Source organism: Nicotiana tomentosiformis, chromosome 8 (genome assembly GCF_000390325.3).
Source record: "Nicotiana tomentosiformis chromosome 8, ASM39032v3, whole genome shotgun sequence".
NCBI lineage: Eukaryota > Viridiplantae > Streptophyta > Magnoliopsida > Solanales > Solanaceae > Nicotiana > Nicotiana tomentosiformis.
The window spans coordinates 121817055-121832707 of NC_090819.1; the positions used below are offsets into that span (position 1 = coordinate 121817055).

Here is a 15653-nt window from a genome sequence, read left to right on the forward strand (position 1 = left end):
ACATAATTTAAAGTTACTAATAAGTTGCTAAAATAAGTACGACTACTAAGTACTATTATTTATATGACTAAACACTAAAAAAAGAAGAAGTTATTTTATCTAAACTATGGAAAAATAAAAAAATAAATATCCAACACTATTTTCATTCATAGTACAAATGAATTGAATGTCTTTTATTATCATTAGTATTGATTTGATTTTGGTTTAGGATTTATTTGAGTTACTAACATTTATGGACTATAAAAGTTATTGGAATATCCAAAAATTATAAGTCCAAACTTAAAATAATATGTTAAAAGATAAAATAATAAAAAAGCTTAAGAAATATTTATAAACTACACTACAATAAATATTTTCATGTATTAAATATATTTAAAACTTCTATACATATAATATCGGGTTGATTTGATTTTAATTTTACTTTTTTAGTTAAAATCAAACAAAATCAAATATCATCAATTTTTTTTCAATACCAAACCAAACCATAATAAAGTTTATTTTTCTGATTTAACTCGAATTATTGGATTGATATGATTTGTTGTACACCCTAGTAACAACAATTCAAACAAGCTGTTAACGGGCCAAGTGGAACAAATCGAACTAAACACCCAGAAGGTTAAACTGTTAAACCCTAAACCCTATTTCGCCTATATTCGGGATACAAATTTGAGAATACAAGCTCTCGCCGGCGAGCAAATTAACCTGCGAAATCACACACTCACTAGGTTTGAATTCTGCTGATTTTATCATTTTATTTCTTCATTTCTCAACTCCTTCATAAATCATAAGCCTAAGTTTTTTCAGTCAGTTTGAACTTACAGCTTGTATTTTTGGTGGGTTTGCCAAAACTGAAAGTTTATTGTCCCTAAAAATTAAATATCAGGTGCTTATGCTTACAACTGCAAATTGGCAATAATCCAGAAAAAATAGGTGGATATTTGTAGTTTTTTGAAAGGCCCTTTGTGGGTGCTTTTTGTGCAGTCTGCTTAGAACTAAACAAATATCAGCAGTCTGCTTTTTGTGCTTTTGCTGGTGAATCATTGCGCTATGTGTAGCTATATTAAGAATCAGTAGTTAGAGCTGGTGAATCATTGGTCATGGATTTAGTATTCAAAATCTAAATTTAAAGATGTCAATATCAGGTTAGAGAGTACATTTACTATTATTCGGGTTTTTATTTAGACAATGTGGTGTGATGGAATAGTTGAGGTGCGCCCAAGCTGGGTTGGACACAACCCTCATAATAAAATGTGGTGAAGTACATCTTATGTATAATTTGTAGTTACAAAGATTGTTTGTCTCAAATATCTTAAAATGGTGTGTTATAGATGTGCCTTGGTATTTTTTCTTTACATGGTTATCTCATGTTTAATCTTCTTTTCAACGCAGACCCTGATGAGTAGAAGTTTGTCTGCGCTAAGAATAAAAATGTTGCTCCGTTTGGTTCGGAGATCTTTTGTTGCTGTTCGCCCTTTGTCGACTGAAGCTGCGACGGCAGTGAAGTCCACAAGTTTAGTAGGTGGCACAAGCTCTAGCACAAGTTTAGAAGGTGACACTAGTATTTCCACAAGCTTAAAAGGTGGTTCTAGTACTACCAAAAGTACTGGTGGCAGAGACACGCTAGGGAAGAGGCTTTTGAGCTTGATCTATGCAAAGCGTAGTGCTGTCATTGCTATACGCAAGTGGAAGGAAGAAGGGCACCCCGTCCGCAAGTATGAGCTCAATCGCATTGTTCGGGAGTTGCGAAGACACAAACGATATAAACATGCTCTTGAGGTTCTCATCCTCCACATTAACTTTTTCACGATTTACTTTTGAATCATTTATTTTCTTTGGCTTATAGTGGTGGTGTATTTCAGCACTGGAATACTTTTTGCTGACAATTTTCTAGCTTATATATTTTCCCATGGAAATGGCCTAAGGATAGATGGGTTAGGGTAAGAACTATTAACTATCCAATTCTTTTGTTGAATACTCGGGTGAAATATTCTATGTGGTTAAATTGCTGAACACAAATTCCAATTCACTGTACATGTTACTACATTGGATATCGAAAAGATGGTTACCAGTTCAAGAAATGGTGTCTTACGACTGAGAAGTGAATTTCTGTTACAGTATTCGCAATTGCTACCGAGTCTTCACTTATAAAGAGAATTGCTGGAGTCTTCAAGCTTGCTGGAATGTCTTAGCTTATTGCTAATAAAAACTGTGCTACTGATGTTAAGAATGGCAAACATGCTGTAAAAGCTTATTACAAGCATGCAATTTATTTCTTCAACTGTTCTCATTTTGTTAAAATTAATACAAGCTGATGGGGTTATGTTTACAGGTTTGTGAATGGATGAGGGTACAGGATGATATCCAACTATTATCTGGTGACTATGCAGTTCATTTGGACTTGATTGCAAAAGTTCGTGGTATGAATAGTGCAGAGAAGTTCTTTGAAGACCTACCTGATAAACTGAAGTCCCAGACCACTTGTACCGCCCTTCTCCACAACTATGTCCAGCACAAGAATACTTCTAAAGCTGAGGCTTTGATGGAAAAAATGTCCGAATGTGGTTTCTTGAAATGCCCTCTTCCTTATAATCATATGCTTTCCTTATACATATCCCAAGGGCAACTAGAGAAGGTTCCCCGCCTGATTCAGGAATTGAAGAAAAATACCTCCCCTGATATTGTCACATACAACCTGGAGTTGGCAGTTTGTGCATCCCAGAATGATGTTGAAGCTGCAGAGAAAACATTCCTTGAGCTAAAGAAGGCAAAATTGGATCCTGACTGGATAACATTTAGCACGTTAACAAACATCTATATTAAAAGCTCACTTCAGGATAAAGCAAAGTCAACTTTGAGAGAAATGGAGAAAAGGATTTCCAGAAAGGTTCGAGCTGCATATGGTTCTCTGCTTAGTTTGCATACAAATCTAGAGAGCAAGGATGAAGTTGTGCGAATGTGGAAGAAGATGAAGTCAACCTTCCGTAAATTGAATGATGCAGAATATACTTGTATGATATCTTCTCTATTGAAACTGGATGAGTTCGGAGAAGCAATGAATCTGTATACTGAATGGGAATCTGTCTCTGTGACGAGGGATTCTAGGATTTCGAATTTACTTCTTGCTGCTTACATTAACAAAAATGAGATGGAAAAGGCTGTCGATTTTCACAACAGAACGGTGCAGAAAGGCGTATCTTCTAGCTACACCACTTGGGAGCTTCTTACATGGGGTTATTTGAAGCAAAAGGAAATGGGTAAAGTTCTAGAATTTTTCAAAAAAGCTGTTACTAGTGTTTCAAAATGGGATCCTGATGCAAAGATGGTTCAAGAGATGTTTCATGTAGTTGAAGAGCAGGGCAATGTTCAGGTGGCAGAGCAGTTGCTAGTTACCCTTCGGCATGCTAAATATGGGAGTACAGAGATATATAATGCACTTCTCAGAACTTATGCAAAAGCGGGTAAGATGCCAATGATAGTTGCCGAGAGGATGAAAAAGGATAATGTGAAGATGGATGAGGAGACTCAAAAGCTAATTACACTAACTAGCAAGCTAACTGTGACTGAGGTTCCAAGTTCTATTGCTTAAGAACAAGGTTGGACTTTTTCCATTTTTCAGATGTACTTCAATTTCTACCATTTTCTCTCTTTAAAATATAGGCTTTAATTTCTTCTTCGGTCAAAACAATGGCGGATTATTCAGGCTAAGGAATCTCAGATTTCTCTATGGACGAAGAAGCACAGATATTCCTGTTTAAGCCAAGAGAAGCACAACCTTCCGAAAAGCAGCGCTTGAAACAGATGGCCTGAAAGAAAGCCTAAAAAGACAAAACCAGGATACTCAAGAAACAGTCACGTACAGAGAAAAAGACAATGACGAGAAGAAGAAGGGTAAAAGGTTGCATTACAGCGAAACACCATCCCGGGATGAAAAGAAAACTTAGGGGTGCCAGCTTCTCCAAAGAGGGTTTAAAAGAAATGAAAATAAAAGGGTGTGCCATTTCCAGAAGAGATTTCCATTTTTAGAGTTATCCTTAAGTTTAAGGAGAGAAATAAGGCTTGATCTAAAAGAGAATATGGGTGCATTTTATGATCAAGTAACAGAAAAAGTTAAGACTTTTGAGAGAGAAGTATAAAAGAATGATTTGCTAGGTGGATGGAGTCCTAGAACCCCGCAAGAAGCAGAGTTGTTACACTTATGTGAGAAAATCCGGATGGTCTCTAAACCCCGTATCATTCAGATTTTCTCATATAAGTGGAACAACTCCCCGTCATGGGGTTTTGGGACTCCATCCCCCTTGCATATCATTCTTTTCTACTTCTCCCTCAAACCTCTAACTATTTCTCTTACTTAATCATAAAATGCATCCATATTTGTTTGTTGGACAAGCCTTGTTTCTTCCTTGAACTCGAGTATAACTTTAGAATGGAAATCTCATCTGTCACTCCATAGTTTTGAAAAAGGTGCACCAGAGATACTCTCAGTTCACTCACTTCTGATGATAGAACTCTCACAAGAGTCATTGATTTCCTCTTTCCTAATCTATTTTCTTCAAACATGGTGTTGTTGACAGCTTTATTTCCGGATTAAGCATTTAGATACTGGATGCATCTTCTGTTTTGAATCATAATATGATAACAGGCGTATACTTTTATGACTCGATATAGGCCCTATTTTTGAGAATTTGAATTCAGAATCTTATCTTAGCTCTCTCTCGGAGACTGCTTCTATCGGACTATTACGATCTTGCATATTTTAGCATGCCAATAGCACCATCAGAAGTATGAAATTTATTAATAGTTGATTATATGTACGCGTTTAGAATTTCAAGAAACTTGAAACAGCAAGTTCAACTGTCCATCTGGCTAATGTCTAAACTCTAAACAATATTGGTTTTCCATTTAGAAGACCCTCTTAGTATTTTGTTGAAACATAAAGGGCAAAACAAAATAAAATAATAATAAAACAGCGGTGATACTGGAACTGAAAAGCACGGTAGTTTTAAATTGGATTAAACTTATATACACTTATTATGGATGGCTTATCCGTAGTTACTTTTTAGGTGATTTGATAATGTAATTTTTTTTATATCGTATGTGTGTTGAAGATTTGAAGTTAAACCTTTTTTAGAATTACAACTCTTTTAAACTCTTTTGGGCCCTTGTTTCCCAATTGGGAGCAAATATTGGGGGATTTGCAGTGATACTCTATATTTGTACCACCTTTTAACCTGAACCCTATTTTTTAAAATTATTGATTTGGTAGCTATCTCACAAAAAATCCGTAATAATATGACAATTACACCCCTGACAAAAGATATAAAACGATCTCCTCCTCTCCTCTCAGCAACTTTATAAAAAAATCAGAAACTTGTCCAGATTCATCTTCAGAATCACACTTGCATGAAGTTGTTTCACCTTGAAGCTAAAACTTCATGCTAATGCATGTTGAAGTTATTTATCCTGCAGTCTACAGTTTTGTCATGAATTTTATCCGAAACTTCAGTCTAAACATGCTGAAGTTATTTAGTTCATTTGCTAAAACTTCAAACTAAAACATGCTGAAGTTATTTAGTTCATTTGCTAAAACTTCAGACTAAACATGCTTAAGTTATTTAGTTCATTTGCTAAAACTTCAGACTAAACATGCTTAAGTTTTTTAGTTCATTTGCTAAAATTTCAGACTAAACATGCTTAAGTTTTTGTCTTGTAGTATGTAATTTTCTAATGAGTTTTTGCTAATGCATACTGAAGTTATTTAGTTCATTTGCTAAAATTTCAGACAAAACATGCTGAAGTTATTTAGTTCATTTGCTAAAACTTCAGACTAAACATGCTGAAGTTTTTTAGTTCATTTGATAAAATTTCACACTAAACATGCATAAGTTTTTGTCTTGCAGTATGTAATTTTCTAAAGAATCTTTGCTAATGCATGCTGAAGTTATTTAGTTCATTTGCTAAAATTTCACAAAAACATGCTGAAGTTTTGTAACGCAGTCTACAGTTTTGTCCTGAGTTTTATCCAAAACTTCAGTCTAAACAAGCTGAATTTTTTTAGTTTATTTGCTAAAACTTCAGTCTAAATATGCTTAAATTTTTGTCCTGCAGTTTGTCAATAGTCTTTTATTAAAGAAGGACAAAATTATCTTTTTAAAATGCTTTTAGCAAACAAATGGGTACGAATACAAACAGAAAAATAAAACAGGTATAAGTTAAAAATGGGCGACCAAATAGGGCGCCCCATGCAATTTTTACGCAAATATTCTGTGTAGTGAGTACATTTGCACGTTTGTCCGTTAAGACATAGTGCATGCAACCCATGCACTATATTTAAATTTTAAAATGACGGTCAAAATATAAGTGTAGCGCATATACGGGATGCGTTATATCTGAAGTTGAAAAGACAGGTAGGTATGCGACATCCCATATATGCGCTATACCTATATAAAATAAAGCAACAGAATGTGAAAAACGGTCCCCCTCCCCTCTTCCCCCATTTTTATGCAAAAAACTCCATTGGAGCCCACCCGTCCCCCAAAAATCGTGTCCCCTTCGTATTTTAGCGAGCTAACACCGGATCCAAGGCGTTGTCGTATAGTGAATCTCGTCTATTGCTAGTTTCGGCTCCCAAATCATCAATTTTTCACAATTCAAAAAGCTGTAAATCGAGGTATTTCGACTTACTTTTTGGTAAAACTCATGTATATAAAGTGATTATTAGTTGTTTTTACTGTGTTGTATGCTTTTTGTGATCGTTTTATGATATAATTATTTTTTTGCTTTTTGTCTGAATTAGTTTATGTATGTGCTAGAAAAGTATTAAAAATATATATTGTTATTTTATTGAATAATTAGTGTTATATGTGATTTTAGTGTTGTACGCATATTAATATGTGACTTTATTATTGTTTAGTGCCCTTTAGTGTTATGTTGTGCCTTTAATTATTATGTAGCGCCCTTTAGCGTAGTAAAACTGATAATAAATTTTATCTTATGGTAGTTGACTTTGTTTATGGCCATTTAGAATAGTGTGACTTTAGTGTTCTTTAAGGTTTCGTAGTCTAGAATAAAAACTACGTGCTCTCCTTAATAAACTCGGTTAGAGTACTCAATTATGGATTTAATGTATTAGTAGATAATTATCAAATATTAGATATGAATCATAAAATAATCTGTTGACGTAACAAAAAAGACGCTGCCAGAAAGTTTGGGCAAAATATGACAGTTAATACATAAATCGTTATGACTGAAATAGACTCAATATTATTTAATATTAAGTTTGTATTATTTTTTATATGAATAATTATTGAATATATCTTGATTACTTATGAAAATTTAATATTTAATACTGTTATAACCCAAAAAAATCTGAAAAAGATGATAGTTCAAATAAAACCCCGCAGAATTTTAGTAAAAAAAATGTAGAAAACTAACATATAAAATATTAATATTGAAAATTTATCAACCTAAGTATTTGGTATATGAATAATTATTAAAATATCTTACTAGTTATGAAAATTAAATATTTAATTCTCTGTTAACCCTAAAAATATATGAAAAAAAGATGATAGTTCAAACAAAACTCTCCCGAATTTTAATCAAAATATATAAGTAAATAACTTATAAAACAATAATATAGAAATTGTTTTAACCTAAGTATTTTTATATGAATAGTTATTAAATATATGATGATTATTTATGAAAATTAATTATTTAATTCATTTATAACCCAAAAATAGCTGAAAAAACATGATAGTTCAAACAAAACCTTGCCAAATTCTAGTAAAGAAATGTAAGAAACTAACATATAAAATAATAATATAGAAAATGTATCAACCTAAGTAACAATATAGAAAATTTATCGATTAAATATTAATACAAAAAATATTACAATATATTTAAAGATGTTAAACGATTAAACAGAAAAAGACTTTAATTAATATTGTTTATTTTACAGACATCGTCATGGAGCTTCCCCCTATGCATCCCAGACATGCATCTGGAGAGCTACTGGTGCTCCAAGGCAACCATAGGTCTTCACACATCTGGGATGGGCAGTGTCTGTCCCAGACCTTCCACCCCATACATATAGACGATCTGTGGGAGTTCATTAGGGACCACCCACTGCATCCCCGTATAGTTAGACGCCTTCAGCGGATGGGTTTTTACAGGATCATAGAGATCGGCCGGTTTCATTTCGATTGGGCGCTGATCACGGATATGATAGAGCGGTGGCGACCGGAGATGCACACGTTTCATCTACCCATCGGCGAGGCTACCATCACGCTAGAGGACGTGGAGGTTCTTTTCGAGTTGCTAGTTAATGGTATACCTGTAGCTTACCCACATGCTCTTAGGGACTATACATGAGAGGACTACCTTCATATGTTGCAGAGGCTCACCGGTTTCCAGCCTGCAGAGTCGACTGCGTTGATGGGTCCAGTCAATTGCAGTTGACGCCCGTTAGGCAGAATCTGGTGGTGCTGCACGCTGAGATTACTGATAATTCACCGCCAGAGGATATCGGCCGGCAGCCGAGACTGTTGCTACTGATGATGTTTGGTGGTATACTGTTCCTGAAGACTTCGGGATACCTAGACAGCTTGCGATTTCTACATCATCTGGAGCGGCTAGATGATTTAGCTGGTTACAGCTGGGGTGGAGTTGTTCTAGCTTACATGTATAGAAAGATGTGCCGGGCGTGCATGGGCACCCATAGAGACGTTGCCGATTTTATACCGCTGCTGCACGTGAAAACATAGTCAATTCTTTTCATGATTATAACATACATAGTAAAAAATACCTTAAATTTTACGTCCACAATCTATATTAGGTTTGGTCCTGGGAGCGGTTCCTGCAGTTCCAGCTACCTCTACCACCGATAGCTCCGGATGCACCACCTCCACCGTTTCTCCCACTAGCTAGGAGGTGGGTAGATAGGCGAGGCCACACCGGCGAGGTCGAGGCTCGACATCATCTCCCTTATTACATGGATTTGTTGGATTTACTTGAAGGCGCTCAGGTACATATATACTTAAGTTTACTTGGCCTGACTTGATATGTGTTGCGTTTACTCACGATTCTTGTGTTTAATAAATAGTTCATATGGAGGCCATGCAATAACGTGCTCATAGCTGGATTACCAGATTATTGCTCCCGCAGTCGAGCTATGTGGAGCTCTTCCGTCCCACTTATATGTCTTGATATAGTCGAGTATCGTGCCACCGAGCGAGTCCTTCGCCAAATTGATCGACCCCAGCTTGTACCTATTCCGTCCACTTGGAATTTTCTACACATTACCAGCGGGATGATCACCGTATGGTTGACCAGACATACTTGGCATGGCTAGAGGCCCAGATAGAGGATTGGGACCAGAGGTATGTCCTGATTCCGCCACACCCTCCACCTGACCGTTTGGAGGGCGAGCATGAGTACATGGGTTGGTATCGCAGAGTTACCCAACTTCTCATCGGGAATCCCGTTCATTGCGCTAGTGGTCGGTACATTCCATATGCCGGGAGGCATGAGGCACTGGTATGTTATTTGTTATACTTACTTATAATATTACATTATCCATTCTTTCGTAGTTAATATTTTGTATGTTATACAGGCTATTGGCTTACACCAGTTCTACCAGTTGGGACTAGAGATGCTACAACATACAAGCGATGGAGTGGTAGTTATGCACGGGTTTGACCATCGGGTTACTGATCTTGCTGCTGACACATTGAGATATGCCGGAGAGGATGGGCGCTTAGGATACAAGGCTTCTTATGTGCCGCCCGAGGAGTACCATCATGGGCCACCAATGGACCCTCAACGTGGTAGACGTGGTAGGCGTGGCCAAAGAGGAAAGGGTGGCCCACGTGGTCGTGGTGGTCAGTGAGGATGGGGTCCCCAGCAAGGGGGCATTGAGGTACCCGTGGAGGATATTGGAGATGATCAGTCGGGTGACTACCCTGAGCCACACGATGCTACTCATTATATGCCGTCATTCAGCCTTCAGTTGTCACCAGGGACTTCACAGTTAACCCCGTCAGCTCCAGTGTTGACCGCGGGCATGACCATTACGTAGCAGTAGTGGGATCAGTATTTTCCTGATCGTCTAAAGCCATCAGAGGTTGCTGATGATCGTTCGATACGAGAGGTGCATAGTGGGTGATGATCGAGTTATGGCTCATCACCGAAGGATGCTGAGGATCTTTCAGGCATAGATAGGGATACATCACATCGAGGCGAGATGTCACAACCTTCATCTACTCCAGTGTACCTCAATGTTCCTATAGAGCATTGTGTCGCTACTCAGGCGCAGGTTTGTTTGTATTACTATTACTTCAATTGTTTTTACCTTATATATTAGTCAGTAATATCTAAAGTGTTTATATTTTTTTAAAGATTCATCATCATCCATCACGGAGGCCACATTATGTGATACTCGCTTGCCGGAGATGGATGATCTTATTCAGGAGCCCGCTGAGAGCATGGTATGACCATTAAATGTTTTTTGCTAACATGTACGTTATTATTCTATATTTCATATACTAAAATATCTTATTATTTTGTAAGTTACTGATGGCCCAACGTCCGCTTCTATCGAGCCTGCCAGCTTTACTGACGATCATGCTGCAACGCATCCTCCGATAAAGAGGCGACGTGATGAGGATGATCCTGATAGCGTAGCCAGGTGGGATGGGATGTGACGAGCGCAAAACACACACTTAAATTGTGCTCGCTAGTCAAAGATAGTATAGTATAATATCGTGTCCACATGGATTGGAGTTAAACAATATTAACGTAGTTTGTAGCTAGAGTGCTATCCAGGAGGATCAACATTTGAAATTTATGTGGTTAATACTAAAATTAATTAAGAATCTAGAGATAATTGACTAATGACAATCGAAGCAAGGACTAAGCAAATGAAGATATCAATGGGAGAAAATGGGGTTTTGATAGGATAGGTGCAAGATAATTGTCTGGGATTTAACTCTAGATAATTCACTTATAATGTTCAAGTGAGTCTCTCGAATTCACTTAATTATCAGTACAATTATTTAGTAGAAACTCCTCTTTCGATTAAGTCTCAACCTCTCAATATGAACCAATTTAAGCACTGTGAAGATATGCAAGAATTCGTAGTGGATCGGTCTTTAGGAAAATCTCCTTCGATTTTTCTCCTAACTAGGTTTAATCAATGATTCAATTAGCCTCTTTCGATTACTTGGAAGAATCTATGAACTCAACCAACAATATAATGCAAAGATATCACAAGTTATGCCTCTTTCGATTACAAGAACAATTGAATATAGATGCAACAATTAAATCTTCCAAAAATGATTCAACTACATAAAAAATAGAGTTATAATCCACAAACAATCATCAATACACCAAATCCATCAAAACCCAAAAGGATCTACTCCATAGACATGGAGAAGTTCTTCACAAATGTAATTAAAGTATAGGAAAATATAGATTCAATCCAAACCCGGATCTTGAGTGAGGAAGGAATTATGAAATCCTTGTGCTTGTGTTCTTCCAACTCCTCCTTAGCCACCTTGGCCTCCTTAGGTCAAAAATCTATCAAAAGTGTCAAAAATGATGCTTTCCCGTGTATTTAAGCCATCCCCCAATAATCTCCGGATGAAATTACCCTTTTTAGCGGAATTGGGAAGTCACTCTAACATTTTTGGGCTACCGCGCCGCACGCCGTGCCGCCCCTTGCGGTGCGCATGTAGGAAATTCCAGAACGTTCCAACATATGATTTCTGGCCACTTTTTGCACTAGCGCCCCTTGGGGCATGCCGTGGGGCGGTAGTGCAAATTGTGGCCAGAAATGACTTTTTAAATTTTTGACATCCAGACTTGATTTTCGACCCCCGAACGTGATCCCGACTTAATTGCTTGGGCTTCTACTCAGACTTTAAAGCTCCAAATAGCCCGAATTAGCTCCACAATATCTATATAACTCGAAATCACTCCTACAAGGTATAAAACACATAATAAGTGCAAAAACACTACCAATTAAAGCTCGCTACAAGTAAAGTCCAGTGAATTAGAGTGTAATAAGCGACTAAGACACATGATTATAGACTACCATCAGGATGCGCCTCAAGCCAGCTAATGATTTAAAGCATACAGGCTGTGGGACTCATTGATATGTATTCTAAGTTGTATATATGACATTAAATATGTAATAGCAAAATTATTGGTGTTTTACATAATTTGTGCATGTGTTTTTATTTTTCGGGTTATTTATTAGTTTAACACTAGAACACAAAAAATAAGACAACTTAGCATAAATTTAAATTCCTTAAACATTAAAGATAATACATGACACATACAACATAAAAACAAAAAACTACACTTAACACATCCATATGTTTGTTTAAGCACTATCGCCCATTATTCTATGCTTCAACCACTTAAATTTTTCTTCCAACCGATTATTTTCTTCTTATGCCTCTTTCAGTTTCTCCTTAACTGCTACAAGTTGTTCTTGTAGTTTCAAGATCTAAAGTTCATACTCACCGGTCAGATTCCAAATGTAAAGCAAACATGATTTGTAATATTTCTGGTTAATGGGTTCATCATACCATTCTTCAAAACCATATTTATTTTTGTCCTACCAATGGGGATGAGAACAAAAGAATATTAATTAACATGTTATGTAAAAATTATTAACAAACATAACTTTCAATAATAATAACTTACAACTAGTTTACACATCCAATGTCTGCGCCCTAGATTGCAATTTGACCATCATAGTTTCAAAATCGCACGTTTTCCACAGTAACACCTTGGTACGCCATTGTGTCTAGACATGCCGTAATGCTCGAAAATAAAAAATAATGGAAAGTTATTTTTTCGTTTGGTTACAACGCAAATAATAACAAAAATGTGCGGGTTTTTTTACAGGCAACTAAGAGTGATTTTAGGTTAGATAACGCATATTGGTGATGTGCTACGTATCGTGTGCTAATGATTCTTTCGCGTGCTAATGATTTTTTAGGGTACACGTGGGTGCAGCTTTTCTGGTCGCCAACTTTTTCATGTCGACATGATAATACACATAACACATATTGGTGATGCACTGCGTTTTGCGTGCTAATGATTCTTTAGTGTACAATTGGGTGCAACTTTTCAGTTCGGCAACTTTTTCAGGTCGACATGACAATACACATAACGCATATTGGTGATGCGCTACGTTTTCGCATGCTAATAATTCTTTAGGGTACAAGTGGGTGCAACTTTTCAGGTCGACAGCTTTTTCAGGTCGACATGACAATACACATAACACATATTGGTGATGCGCTACGTTTAACATACAAGTTCGTACAGTTTAGTTATTCTTAAGTTGAACCAACATTCCAGTATTCAAAAACCCTTTAATAAGTGGTTTAAGAAATGCCACTTACATTTAATTAGTGGTTTAAGAAGAGGCAAAAAGGTGAAGGTAGTTCAACAGATCCACACGGAGCACGCCATAATATAATCGATCCCTATTTTGAAAAAAAAAACATGCTAGGTTGCTATACTGATTTAGTTGATGACAAGTGGTATGGTGTTTTACGTCCCTCGAAAAATGAGCTTATCAATTTACACACTGATCTCAAATTTGCAAGGCACATTATTGAGGGCTAAGCGCATTCTACAAAGCCTGAAGGTATGCGAATTTGAGATAAAAAACTACAATAGGATCCCCTTTACTCAAAAAGGTGTGATTATAAAGTACTATGCCACTGGCATGGGCTAGTTGTACCACAAGCACTGTCTGCAACCTTCCAAACAAACACACACAAAGATGAACCAAAATTGATTTGACATTTGATGAAGGAGATTTTAGATATGGAAAAGCAACTAGCCGTTCATTATGCACTGGATGATCGTAACTACCTGCAAGGAACAGAGGAGCAGTAATGGGATTTATTAGAAAATAAAAAATTGCATAGAGACATTGATTATCCTGTTTTTCCAACAGTTGTAGTGGGAGGGACTACCTAAGTTTCTACCACAGACATTGGACGTAGGAGTCCCATATTATTGTAGAAATCAAGGAATTGGTCTTATTGATGATCTCGATGAAATAAGAGAAATGTATGTCAACTGGAGCCTAGATTACGATGCCCTCGGTCCGAACGGATGCGTACAAGATGTTGGCAAAGAAGATGAAGACGATGACAATGAAATAGTGCCAGACAGTGACGATAATGGCGAATGAAAATTGTTATTTATTTTTTGGGAATATTTTAAATTGTTTTATTGAATATTAAATGCTAAATGTCAATTATATTTAACCCTATTGGAAACATAATTTTATTTCAGAAATATTGCAAACTGAACCTTTACAGACATTTAGTATAACAAAAATACTACAACAAAATACTAAGTTTATCCTTGATAATTGGGCACATTGGATGAACTGCCATCGGGAGCTGAATTACCACCGCTTCCCAAACCAGCTGAAGGATATTTACGGTGATCGTGTCCTATTTGGGAACATATGCCATATTTACGCGCATAAACGGTATCACCAACATCCATTTGGTTCCGTATCTGCGTTCGTTTTTTGCACTTGCCGTTTACACACATAATCCTTGTTATACACCATTTTAAATGGTTTCGACGGTCAATAATGCTCAGCACCCACTAGTTGGAGGTGGCCACTATAGGTGTTTACATATGCAGAAATACTATATTCTTTATCAACGTACCTCGTCACCGCAAAACCTGTATGTTGAAAGCACTTCATGGCATGTGAGCATGGCAAGTGATAGATCGACCATTTCCCACACGAACATAATCTTCTAGATTCATTGATGGTGTGGGTATTATTACCGCAGTTTTGATGCAGACCACTGCGAACTTCAAAAATATTTCGCTCACTGCAATACTGTAAAAATGTATGCCACTGTGCTCGCTTCCTATATTTATCAAATCATTTCATTGGTTGTGACATAAATTCAAAACCCATTTCCATCAATGACGATGCACCTCTGGATCTTTCAACAAACCTCTCCGCTTCTCCTTGAATGACATCCACACCATGGCAGTGATAGGCAATCCACGTGCAGACTTTAATAATCCGTTGAAAGACTCTGACACTTTTGTAGTCAAAATTCTCCATCTTCTACCACCATCCTTGTGAAAATTCCACTTGTCAAGTTCATGTCACATCAAACAACGATAGGCTTCTGGGTCTTCCTGCCTAATTAATTCCATTCGCCTCTTGAATTTACACTCTTGGTGATTTGTTGCAGTCATCCACATTAAAGCATGTAAGTTCTTATTCGGATGAGCCCTCTGGAAGTTGGCCTTCAAGTGCCTAACACAGTAACGGTGGTAGGCATATAGTTCCTTCCATGCACGCAAATTCTGTACAGAACTTAAAATACCACCATGATGATTAGATATTAGACAAATACCTACACATTGTCTGACAATGTGCTCCTTCAAGTGGTTCAAAAATAATGTCCAAGTCTCTTGGCTTTCATTGGCACAAATAGCAAATGCGAGGGGAAATATGCTTCCATTAGCATCTACTGCAACGACGATCAACAACTTAATATCATACTTTCCATAGACATGAGTGTCGTCTATGGATATTACCAGCTGACAATGCACAAAACCATCAATGGTTGGTTTAAATGCCCAGAACACAT

The 15653-nt window shown here is 36.9% G+C and overlaps 2 protein-coding genes across 2 annotated transcripts; both read left to right on the top strand.

Annotated features, from left to right (window-relative positions):
- The first annotated feature begins 583 nt into the window (after positions 1-583).
- On the top strand, positions 584-4655 carry LOC104108030 (pentatricopeptide repeat-containing protein At4g02820, mitochondrial). Its single transcript, XM_009616985.4, has 4 exons — positions 584-725; positions 1390-1776; positions 2330-3593; positions 3701-4655. Exons 2-3 carry the CDS (start codon positions 1396-1398, stop codon positions 3584-3586), a joined length of 1638 nt encoding a protein of 545 aa, XP_009615280.1. The 5' UTR covers positions 584-725; positions 1390-1395; the 3' UTR covers positions 3587-3593; positions 3701-4655.
- Positions 4656-7962: 3307 nt separating this feature from the next.
- Positions 7963-8367, top strand: LOC138898070 (serine/threonine-protein phosphatase 7 long form homolog). The gene has a single exon (XM_070184103.1). The coding sequence runs from the start codon at positions 7963-7965 to the stop codon at positions 8365-8367; it is 405 nt and encodes a 134-aa protein (XP_070040204.1).
- The last annotated feature ends 7286 nt before the right edge of the window (positions 8368-15653 follow it).